This window comes from Panicum virgatum, chromosome 2K (assembly GCF_016808335.1).
Source record: "Panicum virgatum strain AP13 chromosome 2K, P.virgatum_v5, whole genome shotgun sequence".
NCBI classification, from domain to species: domain Eukaryota; kingdom Viridiplantae; phylum Streptophyta; class Magnoliopsida; order Poales; family Poaceae; genus Panicum; species Panicum virgatum.
Window position 1 is genome coordinate 47,432,783 of NC_053137.1, and position 14,516 is coordinate 47,447,298.

A 14,516-nucleotide genomic window follows, 5' to 3' on the forward strand; every position below is an offset into this window, starting at 1 on the left:
CTTTGTAGGGTTGACAACCTTTCACTCTGATTTCTCGTTAGCATTGTGTTGGGATCTTTGGACCGATCACCAGACAGAGTGAATACTTTTCGAACAAAGGTTAGAACACTAGAGCATGAATTGCACAATAGAAATTGCACTATAGCCAGTACAAAATGTTCCAACCCATACAACGTTGGGTGGGAGGGGGTATTTATACACCCAACCTTATTACATCTTTCTAGAAATGTCCCTGCGGTCCCCACGAAGGTCAAGAGGTTACAACAGGGGTATTTTGTAATTTCCCTAGGTTGGACAGTCCGACTTGGATACTCCTACCCGGATCACGTGTTTTTTTGCCCCTTGGGAACCTTCGGTAGCGGTCCTTGACAATCTTCGTGTGGCGCCGCCTTCATCGCTCGCCATTCTTGAGTCGCCCGCCGCACCCGAAGGTTCTTGTCATAACCTTCGAGAGTGTGGACCTCCGGGTTCTGTGATGTTCGACGACCTTTAGCGACGACCTTCGACAAGCTTCGAGGGACTTCACCTTCATCATTTTTTGCCTCCGCGCTTCCCGAAGCATCCCGGCGACTCAGGATTCCATCTTCTGGCGCCGAACTTCGACGAACTCTTCGATGCTTCATCATCTTCGAAGAACCTTCGGGTTGATGCTTCGTCATCTTCGCTGAAGCTTTGGCATAACCTTTGGGGACCTTCGGGAACCTTCGGTACTCTTCGTGTCACACCACCTTCGGGAGGAGGCGATCCCAAACAGTAGCCCCTCGCGGGCGAGGTCCAACCCCGGCCAGCCGAACCCTCGAAAAAACAAAGATCGGTCAAGACATTTGTGCAAAAGCGTCTCCCCCGAAGGTCAGAGGTGGGCGAGACCCAAAGGTGTGTTGTTTACACGTGTCGCGGTCTGATTTGCCGCCGTTCTGACTTCTCCTCGTTTTTACCGTTGTGTGAACAGTGTGAAGTTACCCCCTATAAAAGGGGGCGGGGATGACAGGTCGCTTTCACGCTCTCATTCCTTACGAACTTTCGCCCGCTTGTCGAATTTTGACACGTGGCGCTTTCTGATTCTTCCCAGTCTTCGGGTTGTGAAAGCGACCTGTTCCGTCCCATTCGTCGCGGCGGTTGTGGAAAGGGAAGGATTGTTCTGCTAAGTCTTTGTGAGTTTTCGCTTCGACTTTTTGCTGGGATCTTCGAGATTTGTTCATTTTGATTCTGAACATTTGGTTTGTTTAGGGATGGCTCGGTTGAAGGTTACTGCAAGGCCAATTGGATCCGAGGACATCGAGCCTTCGGAAGAGGAGAGAAGGCAGTTGTCTGAGGGAGAGGAGGATTTGACGAATGTGGACGCTGATCCTTCGGAGCTGATGGGGTCCCGGGAGAAGCCTCCTGCTACTCTCATTTTTGGTCAGTCGTGGGCGACCCGGGAGTTGGTCGAGAGTTATGTGCAGAAAGGGTATTTTGGCCCCGGAGTTTGCCGTGCCCCTGGTGATGAGATTACACCGGACCCTCGCGATGGAGAGTGTGTTGTGTTCCGGGACTTCTTTTCTGTCGGTCTGCGTTTTCCGCTGGACCCCGTTTTTCCGAAGATTCTGGCCCGGTTTGGACTTCGGATGCACCATCTTACCCCCATCGCCATCGTGTAGCTGTCGAAGTTCTTCTGGGCGGTCAAAACCTTCGATGGGCCGGTTAGCGTGGATGCTTTCTGTAGACTCTACGAGATGCATCCATAGACACGTAAGGTTTCTTTTAGCGAAGATCCACAAGTATATTCTGCTCAGTGGGTGCTGTTCGTTCCACCCAAGGAGGACCAACAAGACCCAAGGGATCGACAGAATAGAGCTATCTTATTGCCAGAAGAACAAATGGGAAGATGATTGGGAGCAGTACTGGTTTTATGCCAAGATTGGTTTTCCTAGTGTTGATTCTTAGGGAGGAGTCTCCTATCCCCTTGCCTCGAAGGTTGCGGAGTTCAAACATACTACCAAGGCAGAGTTCCGGAGGACAGCAGCCGGCTACAAGGAGTGCTGCTCCGCGTTTGTTTCTGCGGCGTGTGTCGTGAGCGGTCGGGATCTGATTGAAGAATACCTAGCCATGAAGGTCTGGCCGTTGACGAGGGATTGGTTACTAGGGGCTTTTTCGAAGGTTCAAGTTGATGGCTTGAAAGATAAGCTTCCTTTCCTAGATTTTGGCTTGAGGAAACCCGAAGGTGTTTCTGACGATATGATCGTCGAAGAGATCGAGCAGGAGGCAGTTGCTATTGCTGGTCCTTTTTTGTCGAACGAGCGTGACTCATTTGCGGCTATTTGCTCCGAGAAGGTTAGAGTGAACCGGAGTTTTCTGAAGATGGGCGTTTCGTATGGCCCCCGCGAGGCTCCTCGTGAGAAGAAAAGGGGGGCAAATACTTCTGCACCCTTTGCGAGGTTATCTGAAGGTCCAACCGCCAAGAAGGCTAAGAAGGCTGAGCCCGTTGTTTCTCAGTCTACGAGGGCTCCGAAGGTAGTTGCTGAGAAACCTTCGGGCACATCCAGGATCAGGCTTGCGGCGGGCGCTTCGAAAGATTCAAGGGGGAAAGGTATCTTTCCTTGCAGTTACTCTTTTCATATTACTAGGGAGGATTTGGGTAGCGATGCTTTTATGCGGGAGCTTCGCGCTACGGAGAGTAGCGTTCCCTGGCACTCGCGCACTGGTGAAATGATTCACCTTTATCTTGATCAATTTGGTTCGTTCCGTGCAGAGCCAGATACTGTAGGTGCTGTCTTGACGGCAGTGCAAAGGGGGGGGGTAAATCTTCCCTTCGCGTTGTGAATCTTCTGGACGAGGAAAGTGACGAGGAGGCACCTTCGGTTCTCGCGAAGGTTCAGCCTAAGAGAGTTGTGGAGCACCCCCCCGGCTCTTGCTTGAAGAGAAGTTATCCCCAGAGAAGGATGATGACAGGGATGGGGGGAAGGATATTCCCACTGGGTGCCTCCTCGTGCTGACGGGAAGAATGATCTCATGGAGGCCCCGAAGGATTCAATTGCTTTTCAGGCTGGCGAAGACGACAAGGCCCAAGGGACCGCGGGGGCTGATGTCCACTTGGTTGAAGCGAAAGATTGTTTTTCTGAACTAGGTACCTTCTCGATCTTTGGGCGCCTTGCTTTCCAAGGGCCTGACATTGACCCTTATCTTCGGTTCCCCCTTCAAGTAGATGTTGCAAGCATGATGAAGGAGCTCGGGGATTTGCTGGAGCTAGAACCTTCAGAGGATGAGGCTGCTGGGGTCGCGTCGAGGGACCAGCCAGCTCTCCCCGGGGATGTTGAGAATTTTGATGCTGAGGGTATGGCGCTCTGGCCTTGTCTTCTTTTAGGCCTTGTATTTTGTGTAGGTTTGTCATGTGTTTTGGCTTGTGTAGGTTTTATGAAGGGTTTGGGAGTTTACGGGACCGGAAGTCTTGGCCGAATGACAGCGTCATTGTGCGCGAAGGTTTGTGACGAGTGTTGTTAATTTTTCTATGAATGGCGCTGTTGGTTTTAAACCTTGTTTTCTTTTCAGGCTTTGCTTGCCAGCCGCGCGGTTGTGGGTAGTGCGAGGAAGGATGAGCATAATTTTCTTGCTCACTCTGCTGAAAAGGCTCGCCTGTTGGAGCGGATTAGCACTTTGGAGAAGGAGAACAAGGCTTTGGAGAACCTTCGCGGTTCTTTGACATCGGAGAATGGACTCCTGAAGGGGATAGTGTCCGAACAGGAAGAGACCATTTCAAAGATGCAGGAGAAAATGAGTCTAGATGAAAGTGTTCTTGAGAACCTTCGTGGTGTGGTAGAGAGAGATGCCGCGAAGGTTGTTAACCTTCAAACGGAGGTTCGCCAGCTGAAAGCCGATGTTGAGAGAAAAAATGTCAAGATCTCAGAGCTTGAGAAGGAGGTTGAGGAGGACCGCGTGATGTGGGAATCCACCTCGCAAGACATCTTGAACAAGAGTGCGGCCATCTGCGAAGAATACAATAAGGCTTTGGCATCTTTCGTTACTAAGCCCTTGCCTTTCCCGGAGGACTCCGAAGGTGGCGCGTCAGGGCTGCTCGATTGGCTGTTGGGTGAGTTTGAGGACTTGGGTCGGATTTTGGCCAGCGTGTCGGACAACACTGCGGTGATGACTTGTGAGAGTGTCATGGCTGTTTTGGCTCGCGAAGGTTGCCAAGAGCTAGAAACAATTAGCGTGCGGGACTATGCCTTTCCAGATTATGCAGAGCTTGAGGAAGAGATTACGAAGGTTCAGCCTGTTAAAAAGGCTTTCCTTCGTAAATTTTGGAAGCTTTCTGGTCGGCAAGTGGTTCAGGAAGCTGCGCGACGGAGACTAGAGGAGGTTTGTTTTTCCTTTTACACTCTGCCTTCCCTTGTTGAACAAACTTGATTATGCTATTGACTGTTTTGATCCTTCTTCGCAGGTAAGGCGTGCTCGCGAAGCCGCGAAGGATGTTGTGGAGGAAGGTGCGCGTCTTGAGGATATCGCGGGAGGGTCCGTGGCTGGCGGAAGCTCCAGGGCTCTAACCGAGAGTGATGCTTCTCAGGTTTAGAGCTGCGACAACTTTGGTTAGGGGTTTTTGTGTGGTGGGGAGAGATCCAGACTTGTATAGCTACTCACTCGTTGTTTCTTGATTAGGCAATCGTGCCTGCCAACCATGCTCTTTACGCTCGACCACTGCGTATCCATGGCGGAGGTGTTATTGTGAGCGGGACGGATTGGGAACGTTTTAGTTTTGCTAATCCAGGTGCTAGTGTCGCTGAATTCTTGAGGTGGTTTGATGGTAGCCTCGTTTAGTACTTGGATTCGTGGATGCCTGACTTTGTATTGGATCTGATTCATCCTTTGAGATGGCTTTAGCTTATATGTGTTCCATCCTTCGTGGTGGATTCTGTTCTGGAACTGTTCCATCCTTCGAGATGGCTTTAGTTTATATGTGTTCCATCCTTCGTGGTGGCTCTTGTTCTGGAACTGTTCCATCCTTCGAGATGGCTTTTGTAGATCTCCAGAGGGATAAGAGTTTTTTATTTCAAAAGCATCTCCCCCTCCCAAGCTCTTGTTTCTGCGGGGTTTCATTGTTTTGAAGTGACGAAGTCTTTGGGAGGAAGGCTGCAATATTGTGCGGGAGCGTCTCCCCCTCCCTTGCAGTCTTGCTCTAAAGACTTCGGTAGTTTGTACTTCGTTTTGGACGAAGGCTTCTTGGCTTGTTTATTATGCACTTTGATTTTTAGCCGAAGGTTTCTTGGCTTCGACTCGTGTTTCGAATCGACAGCCCCTTGGCTTTCTTGGTGTAAAGCATACACTTTAGCTTTTAGCCGAAGGTTTCTTGGCCTTGACTCGTGTTTCGAGTCGACAGCCCCTTGGCTTTCTTATTGTGTAGCATACACTTTGATTTTTAGCCGAAAGTTTCTTGGCTTCGACTCGTGTTTCGAGTCGACAGCCCCTTGGCTTTCTTAGTGTAAAGCATACACTTTAGTTTTTGGCCGAAGGTTTCATGGCTTCGACTCGTGTTTCAAGTCGACAGCCCCTTGGCATTTTTTGTAGCGTACACTTTGATTTGTAGCCGAAGGTTTCTTGGCTTCGATTCGTGTTTCGAGTCGACTGCCCCTTGACTTTCTTAGTGTATAGAGTACACTTTGATTTTTAGCCGAAGGTTTCTTGGCTTCGACTCGTGTTTCGAGTCGACAGCCCCTTGGCTTTCTTAGTGTAAAGCATACACTTTAGTTTTTGGCCGAAGGTTTCTTGGCTTTGACTCGTGTTTCGAGTCGACAGCCCATTGGCATTTTTTGTAGCGTACACTTTGATTTGTAGCCGAAGGTTTTTTGGCTTCAACTCGTGTTTCGAGTCGACTGCCCCTTGTCTTTCTTAGTGTATAGAATACACTTTGATTTTTAGCCGAAGGTTTCTTGGCTTCAACTCGTGTTTCGAGTCCACAGCCCCTTGGCTTTCTTAGTGTATAGAATACACTTTAAGATAAGTATGTACAGCCTGTTACGGTTACGAGTTGTACTGACTTAATTATTTTCAGCCTTGGTGCAAATGCGAAGGTCGATGTTTGCGACCCTGTGGTTGCTTCGACATGAGACATTTTTCTGAAGGGAATTGTTCATATAATTTGGGGAATTTACATAGGAACCACCTCATTAAAAACCTCACCTCCGAATTGGAGTTCCCTTCTGTGAGGAAAAGAGTACGGTCCTAGACTCAAATGAAAGGAAAAATGACGCGAAGGTATGAGCTTGCTTTCTTGTCGCTCATCCTTTTACAACTTTTACCCTAGACATGATACTTTTTGAGACTGTCAGCATTCCAGGAATGCTGCAGCTCATTTCCTTCGATGTCCGCCAAGTGGTAAGATCCTGGCCTATTGGAGTATAACACAATGTATGGTCCATCCCACTTGGATTGAAGCTTGCCGATGGTTTCTGCGTTTGGCTTTCTTCTTAGAACCCAGTCTCCTTCGACAATTTCTCTGTTGGCTACTTTTTTGTTTCGCCACTTCCTTGTTTCTTCTTGGTATGCTTCTAAATTTTCCGAAGCTTGCAAGATGTCGAGTTCTATGAGATTTGCTTCTATCGAAGGTTCGATGTTGTTTAGAACTCTGGCACTTTTGTGTTTGAGTTCTTCTGGGCTCATAGCTTCGGCTCCATACAGCAATCTGAATGGGGTAAATTTTGTTGCTCTGCATTCAGTTGTGTTATGGGACCAGATGACCTTCAGCCGTTCGTCTACCCATTTTCCTTTTTTCAGACCGAACATGCATTTTTTGATGGCGTTGAAAATTATGCCGTTGGCTCTTTCCACGGCACCGTTGGACTGAGGGTGATACACTGATGCAAACATGACCTTTGTTCCTACCGAGTGGCAGAATTCTCTGAACAGTTGAGAATCGAATTGCTTCCCATTATCAACGGTTAGTTCTTTTGGCACTCCGAACCTGCAGATTATGTTTTGCCAGAAGAATTTTCTGACTGCTTCAGAAGTGATGTTCACTAGTGGTTTTGCCTCTATCCATTTTGTGAAGTACTCCACTACAACCACAGCATATTTGTAGTTGCCTTGAGCTGTTGGTAGTGGACTGACCAAGTCCATGCCCCATCTTTGGAGTGGCCACGCTGGAGGTATGAGTTGTATTGGTTGCGAAGGTCTGTTTGATTTGGGTGCCATCATTTGGCATCCTTCGCAAGTTTTGACTATTTTCTTAGCATCTTTCAATGCAGATGGCCAAAAGAATCCTTTCCTGAAGGCTTTGGGTGCCATAGGTCTTATGCCAATGTGAGATCCGCAAATTCCGGAATGTATTTCCTTCAATAGTTCCTGACCTTCGGCCGTCGTTATGCACTTGAGTCAGGGGGCGACCACTCCAGACTTGTATAGTTCACCTTCGTACAAGGTGTAGCTTCTTGCCCTTTGGAACATTCTTTTTCCTTCCTTTTCATCCAAAGGCTCGAAGTGTCCCCGAAGGTATGCCATGATTGGTGATCGCCAATCTTCGCTTGCTATGACGTTGACTTGTTTCATTTTTTCTTGTTTTGTGGAAGGTTTTGTGATTTTCTCGTAAAAAACGTCCGGAGGTAGTGGTTCTTTGCAAGCAGCAGCTTTTGCTAACTTGTCAGCTTCTTCGTTCTGGCTCCTTGGTATGTGAATGACGGTGAAGCCTTTGAAATATTTCTCCATAGCTCTTACTGCATCCAAGTACATTTTCATTTCTGGCTTCTTCGCTTCTGACTCTTTTTCCACATGGTCGGTGATGACCTTTGAATCTGATTTGATGACAAAGTTTGGATGACCCAAGGCCTTCATTTTCCTGAGGCCTAGCAGCAGTGCTTCGTACTCTGTGGTGTTGTTTGTGCAGGGGTCTGGATTACTGAATTCGAGGCGCGCGGCGTATCTTAGCTTCGTACCCGAAGGTGACTGAATGATTGCCGCGACGCCAACTCCTTCGTTACACCATGCACCATCACAATGTACTGTCCAAGGTTCAATTGGTGCTTCTGTATCGAAGGTTGGCGAGGTCAAATCCACCACGAAGTCTGCCAGGACCTGGGATTTAATGGCTGTTCTTTTCTCAAAGTCAATGTAGTGCTCCGAAAGTTCTGAAGCCCACTTGCTAATTCTTGCCGAAGCTTCTCTGTTATGAAAGAGGTCATGCAGTGGTTGGTCAGTAATTGCTACTATTTTATGACCTTCGAAGTAGTGTCTCAATTTTCTTGATGCCATGACAACAGCATAGGCAATTTTCTCTAGCTCAGAAGAGAATAACTTTGAACCGGAGAGTGCCTCTGAAGCGAAGTATATAGGCAGTTGTTTTTGCCGACCTTCGATTGTTCTTTCCACCACCAGGGCTGCACTAACGGCTGTTTGTGAAGCAGACGTATATAGCAGAAGAGTTTCCTGGGGATTGGGTGAGGTCATCTTGGTCAAGTTTTCTAAGTAGTCCTTTAGTTCTCTGAATGCTTTCTTCTGTTCTTCTCCCCACTCAAACTTACTGGAGCTTCGGAGAGTTTTGAAGAATGAAGAGCTTCGGTCTGCTGATCGAGGGATGAATATGTTCAGCGCTGCTATTCTGCATGTCAGTTTCTGCACATCTCTTACAGATTGTGGCTCTTCCATATTTTGAAATGCTCTGACTTTGTCTGGGTTTGCCTCTATGCCTTTTGTTGAAACAAGGCATCCGAGGACTTTGCCTTTGTCTATTCCAAAGACGCATTTTTCAGGATTCAAACTTAGGTTTGCCTTCCGAAGATTCGCGAAGGTTTCGGCCAGATCTGCCACATGTTTTTTTCTTTCTGCATTAGTGACCACTATGTCGTCAACATAGGTCAACACATTTTTTCTGAGTTGAGGGCCCAGAACTTTTGAGGACATTCGTGAGAATGACTGTCCAGCGTTTTTCAAACTTTCGGGCATCCTGACGAAATAGTATGTTCCGAAAGGGGTTGTGAAACTGGTTTTTTTCTTCGTCTTCTCTTTTCATCCAGATTTGATGGTATCCGGAGAAGCAGTCTAAGAGTGACATCAGTTGACTATTTGATGCATCATCGACAACTTTGTCGATCCTTGGTAAGGGGAAGTCGTCCTTTGGACAGGCTTTGTTTAGATCAGTGAAATCTATGCACATTCTCCATTTACCATTTTTCTTTTTTACTGGCACAGTGTTGGCCAGCCAAGTGGGATACTTTACTTCTCTTATGACCTTCGCATCAAGAAGCCTTTGGACTTATGCTTTAACTGCTGCGACTTTGTCGTCAGACATCTTGCGAAGCTTCTGCTTTTTGGGCTTTATCTTTGGGTCAATGTCCAGTTTGTGTTCTATGATGTCTCGGCTGACGCTGCGAAGGTCATTTGCTGACCAAGCGAAGACATCCTTGTTTTTGTTTAGGAACTTCAAGAGTTCGCGCTCTTGTTCTGGCTCGAGGGCCGCGCTGATTGTTACTTGCTGGTCCGGCAAGAACTTGTCAAGTGGTACTTTTTTTTACTTTGCACTCTTGTTGGAATGTTTCTTCTTTGTCCCTTTTTGGCTCTTTTAGTGGCGGGGGGTTTTTTGTCAGCTTCGACCAAATGGTCGTTTCTTTGTCTGGGAGCGACACCCCGCTCGATATCTCTGGCCAATTGTTGGTTGCCTCGGACTGTGATTACTCCTTTGTTTGCAGGCATTTTCATGCACAGATACAGCTGATGGACGATTGCCTCAAATTTGTTGATGAGGCCACGGCCAAAGATTGCATTGTATGGGTAATTCATTTCCACAACATCAAAGGTAATGGATTCGGTCTTTGGGTTTGAGAGATCTCCGAAGGATACCGGAAGGGTTATCTTTCCAAGGGCGTCCACTCGTTTGCCCCCGAAGCCAATGAGCGGGATGTCCGCTGGCTGCAGAAGGTTGCGGTCGATGTTCATGCGGTCAAAGGTACTTGAAAAGATGATGTCTGCGGAGCTTCCCGTGTCAACCAGAATTTTACCGATTGTCCAGCCTTGTATATTGGCTTCGATAACTAGTGCATCTGTGTGGGGGAAGCTGAGCAGGTTTACATCTTCTTCAGAAAACACTATGGGCATGTGAGACCATTGTGTTTTCTGAATGGGTCCATCCACCATGATGGAATGAACTTGTCGAAAGTAGTTTCTTCTTTGTTTTTTGTTCTCGAATTCTAGAGATGACCCTCCGGATATTGGCATTATCCCGCCGAAGGTTGGTAGTGCTGCAGGCTGGGCATTTTGGTTAGTTTGGTTTTCTTGCTTGAGTGGGGGGCCTGGCGGAGGTGGGGCAGCTCTTCTTGAGTTGCTTGAGCTGTGGGCGGGGGAGGCAGCCTTGGTTGGTTTTGCTGCGGGGGTTGCCAGTTGATGGGATATGAGTTATAGCCGAAAGTTGGCATTGTTTGGAAAGGAGGGTTAAAAGTTGGTTGCGGAGGTTGGAATTGCAGTGTTTGCTGGGCAGCCCAGCTGGTATGCGCTACGAGCTTGGCATTCTTTTCAGCTTCCATTCTTTCGAGTATCCTTTTCTTTTTAGGACACTGATTAGTTCTATGGCCAGCATCTTCCCCATGAAAGTGACAGAACAATTTCTGCGGGCCCTGCAAAGGTCCGCGGCCTCGGCCTCTTCCTTTCCCTCGGCCCCTGTTGGACCTGCCCCTTTGATGATGTTCTTTGGAGTTGCTGTTGTCATGTTCCTTGGGGGGTTGTGTGGGTGGTGGGATTATGTAAGGATCGAATTCTTCTGGTTGATCCATATCTTGCGAAGGTTCAACAGGGAGTATGTATTGATTCTGCTTGTTGGTGTTTGTTTGATTATTTTGTTGTCAGCTCAACTGTTGCCTCATTAACTTTCTTTGTTCGACCCTTCGCTTGTGGTCTGCTTCGGACTTTGCGTATTTCTCTACCTCCGCATACAATTCTGACAGACTTCTTGGTGGCTCTCTGTCGAGGTGGGATGCCAATTGGCTTGGGAGGAGACCTTCGATGAATTTTGCTATTGCGTCTTTCTCAGAGAAGTTTGGAGTTTGCGCTTTTTTCTGCACAAATCTCCGAAGGTATTCGAGTAGTGGCTCTCTGTCCATCTGTATGCAGCTGAATTGTTGCAAGGTGTTGATGGATAATTTTTTGAAGACTTGAAAGTCTTGCTTGAGTTTTTCCTTGAGCTGCATCCAACTTTGAATTGAGAGGGGTTGAATGTAGGAGTACCAATTTGCGACTGGACCTTCGCATGCCATGACAAAGGATTTTGCCATGATGGGATCATCTCCGCCGGCTGAGGCGATTGTAGTTTCGTAAGTCATTATGAATTGTGCGGGGTCGACTGATCCATCATATTTTGGGAGTTGAACTGGCTTGTAGCCGTATGGCCAGGATGTTCGCTGCAAGTCAATTGACAGCGGTGATGTTGGGTCGAATGGAGGGCTTGGTTGGAAATGTTGATCTTGATATGTTTGAGTTGTCAGGCGAAGGTGTTGACCTTCGTGATGTCTGGAATGTTCAGCAACTTCGTGGGTGTTTGGGGATTCTTGTGGTTGCCCAACTTCTTCCTGCATTTTCTGGACTTCTGCTTGCATTTCTGCAACTCTGCGTTTTGCTTCAACTAGCCTCTGAGCTTGCTCGGCTGCTCTCTTTTTGGTCGCCAGTTGACTGGCCAGATGAGCTTTCTTCATTTCTAGTGTGCAAAGCTGAAGGTTGAGCTCATGGTGCGCGTTTTGTTCGAGTTGGTCATCTTCGAGCTGGGAGAGGTTGTTTAGTGTTTCAGTTTCGGTTGTTGTTGTTGTTGCTGCTGCTGCTTTTTTGCCCGCTGACGCGGCCTTTTTTGCCTGAATAGCACGTTCTACTTGGACACGCTTTTCTTTCTTAGCCAGCTGGGCGGGAGTTGGTTCGATTGGAGGAGATTGTCCGATGGGGACTTCGTGAAGGTTTGAACCTTCGGCGTTAGGAACGCCCTGGTTGGTGATTTTTTTTCTTTGTGGAGCCATCGTAAGGTGATTTTCGAGCTAAGAACATGGGTGGGCGCGTCTGTTGGGATCTTTGGACCGATCACCAGATAGAGTGAATACTTTTCGAACGAAGGTTAGAGCACTAGAGCACGAATTGCACAATAGAAATTGCACTATAGCTAGTACAAAATATTCCAACCCGTACAACGTTGGGTGGGAGGGGGTATTTATACCCCCAACCTTATTACATCTTTTTCAGAAATGCCCCTGCGGTCCCCACGAAGGTCAAGAGGTTACAACAGGGGTATTTTGTAATTTCCCTAGATTGGACAGTCCGACTTGGATACTCCTACCCAGATCACGTGTTTTTTGCCCCTTGGGAACCTTCGGTAGCGGTCCTTGACAAGCTTCGTGTGGCGCCGCCTTCATCGCCCGCCATTCTTGAGTCGCCCGTTGCACCCGAAGGTTCTTGTCATAACCTTCGAGAGTGTGGACCTCCGGGTTCTGTGATGTTCGACGACCTTTAGCGACGATCTTCGACAAGCTTCGAGGGACTTCACCTTCATCATTTTTCACCTCCGCGCTTCCCGAAGCATCTCGGCGACTCAGGATTCCATCTTCTGGCACCGAACTTCAACGAACTCTTCGATGCTTCATCATCTTCGAAGAACCTTCGGGTTGATGCTTCGGCATAACCTTTGGGGACCTTCGGGAACCTTCGGTACTCTTCATGTCACGCCACCTTCGGGAGGAGGCGATCCCCAACACATTGAGTTGGTGAGTCCTTATCAAGATACAGGTCTACTGTTGTGCTGCAAAATACAACTTGCATGTTTTGCTAGTTATGGAAGGCTGCAAAATTCGATATTACATCAGGAGTACGGTGCACTTTTCATGATATCGTTAATTGCTGGCCGAAATTGCAATGCTGCATGTCTGTACCAATGTGAAAATATTACTGAAGGGACAGTCTCCTAAATCCTGATTCATTTCTGCCTATCCCTTTGGAGAGTGTTTGGTCAGCAGCTAGCTACTCAGATTTGGAATATGCAATTTACAGATCCTAGTATGATACGAAAGTATATAAAAAAGTGGTATGTGAGACAGTTATGGAAAGAAAAGATGAACCTATCACCCTGCACTCCAAATTGTTGATGTTTGGTGCAATAAGTACTGATTTATTGACATAATGCGCACATTTATATTTGATCTCAATTGTGATTCAAGGACATGGATAGACACAATTATCGGATGGTTTTCTGTGAGGAGCTTGGTATTCATTGTACCAAAATGTCACGATAAAGATGTACTCTTCCTCCAGGTACTCTCTTTCATAATCCTCTCATTTCCATTGTTGAATAAAAAAAGGATAAGCTCGTTGCCCGTTCTTCCAAAATTTGATGCATGGCTATGATTATGCCTTTGTGATCGAATAACGTTGATCCTTATGATTGATTCAAGAATCAATTAGAAACTGAGGGACCGACATTGGCGACCAGAGGGGGGGTGAATGGGAGCCAATCAAAATTTCTTTGAAATTTGAAACGTCGGCCTATGTCCCAAAATCACCGCAAGCCCTTGAACCTAGGTCAGCGAGAATAGCTATGGACAAGCTATCTCAAAGCAGAAGACCCAGGTCGCAGCGCGGAAGCAAAGCGAGTCGAAACGCAGAACTGGACTGCAGAGACCGGTCAGACCGGTTGCACAGACCGGTCAGACCGGTCGGGCTGGGAATTCAAATTCCAGACCGGTTACTCAGACCGGTCAGACCGGTCGCTCCCAGACAGCCTGCCAACAAGGCTCCAAATGTCAAATCTCGAGCAAACGAAGTTCAAATCCAACGAAACTTGGAGGAAAGCTTCACATCTACCCCATGAACTTATCCCCAAAAGATCTTTCCCAAAAGATTAACAGATCGTGAGAAATTAAGGGAAGATCAAAGAAAATTGGGGTTTTCTCAAGAACCCAAAAATCTCAATCCGTGAGAACTCGAGATTCCTACGGGTTTGGCACTAGGCTAGATAGATTAGAATCGTCACAACGAGTCCATCAAACCACAAATCAAAGAACTTGGCTCCTCCAAACACAAAACACCTCAAAGGAGGAAAAATCAAGTCCAAAATACAAAGGGAAGGGGAGGACGAAAAGCTTAGCACACACGGGTGAATCTCAACACAATTTCATTCAAAATTCACGGAGGAATTCACCTATACAAAGGATAGAGCCGACCACACCATCATCCACCCTCTAAATCAAAGAAATTAGCTATAATCTAACCTCCCTTTGCGTTGGAGACCTTGGCCCTAACCTAGAGCAGGGGCAGGGAGAAGGAAAAACGAAGAGAAAACAAAAGGCTCAAGAGACTCAACCAGCCACGGGCTGGTGGGGGTTTTTATACCCAGCTGCTGCGGCCAGACCGGTCCAGGGGACCGGTCAGATCGGTCGGGTCTGCAGCAGCCCGCTATACACCCTCGATCGACGGCAGAGCTTCTTTCTTCGACTCGAAGTCTTTGCTGCGATGCCGCCACGTCGACAAAGTACCGGTTCGCGGTTTTGGAGGGTCCGCGAAACCAGGGTAGATGGCCGGTTTTGAGAAAACCACCAAAA

General features: G+C 47.6%; 1 protein-coding gene across 2 annotated transcripts; it reads left to right on the forward strand.

The window, feature by feature from the left end:
* Positions 1-2,805: 2,805 nt before the first annotated feature.
* On the forward strand, positions 2,806-4,886 carry LOC120680700. Of its 2 annotated transcripts, XM_039962223.1 has the most exons (5): positions 2,806-3,310; positions 3,386-3,456; positions 3,526-4,332; positions 4,415-4,537; positions 4,630-4,886. In XM_039962223.1, exons 1-5 carry the CDS (start codon positions 2,989-2,991, stop codon positions 4,786-4,788), a joined length of 1,482 nt encoding a protein of 493 aa, XP_039818157.1. In that variant the 5' UTR covers positions 2,806-2,988; the 3' UTR covers positions 4,789-4,886. The 2 variants fall into 2 exon arrangements, with proteins under 2 accessions (XP_039818157.1, XP_039818149.1); XM_039962215.1 differs by having other exon boundaries at positions 2,806-3,456.
* Positions 4,887-14,516: the final 9,630 nt, after the last annotated feature.

Excerpts from the sequence above, each read along its gene's own strand:
- LOC120680700 (XM_039962215.1), top strand. The coding sequence starts at position 2,989 with ATGGAGGCCCCGAAGGATTCAATTGCTTTTCAGGCTGGCGAAGACGAC. Across the intron at positions 3,457-3,525 it reads CAGCGTCATTGTGCGCGAAG|GCTTTGCTTGCCAGCCGCGC; the intron begins GTTTGTGACGAG and ends TTTTCTTTTCAG. Across the intron at positions 4,333-4,414 it reads CGCGACGGAGACTAGAGGAG|GTAAGGCGTGCTCGCGAAGC; the intron begins GTTTGTTTTTCC and ends CCTTCTTCGCAG.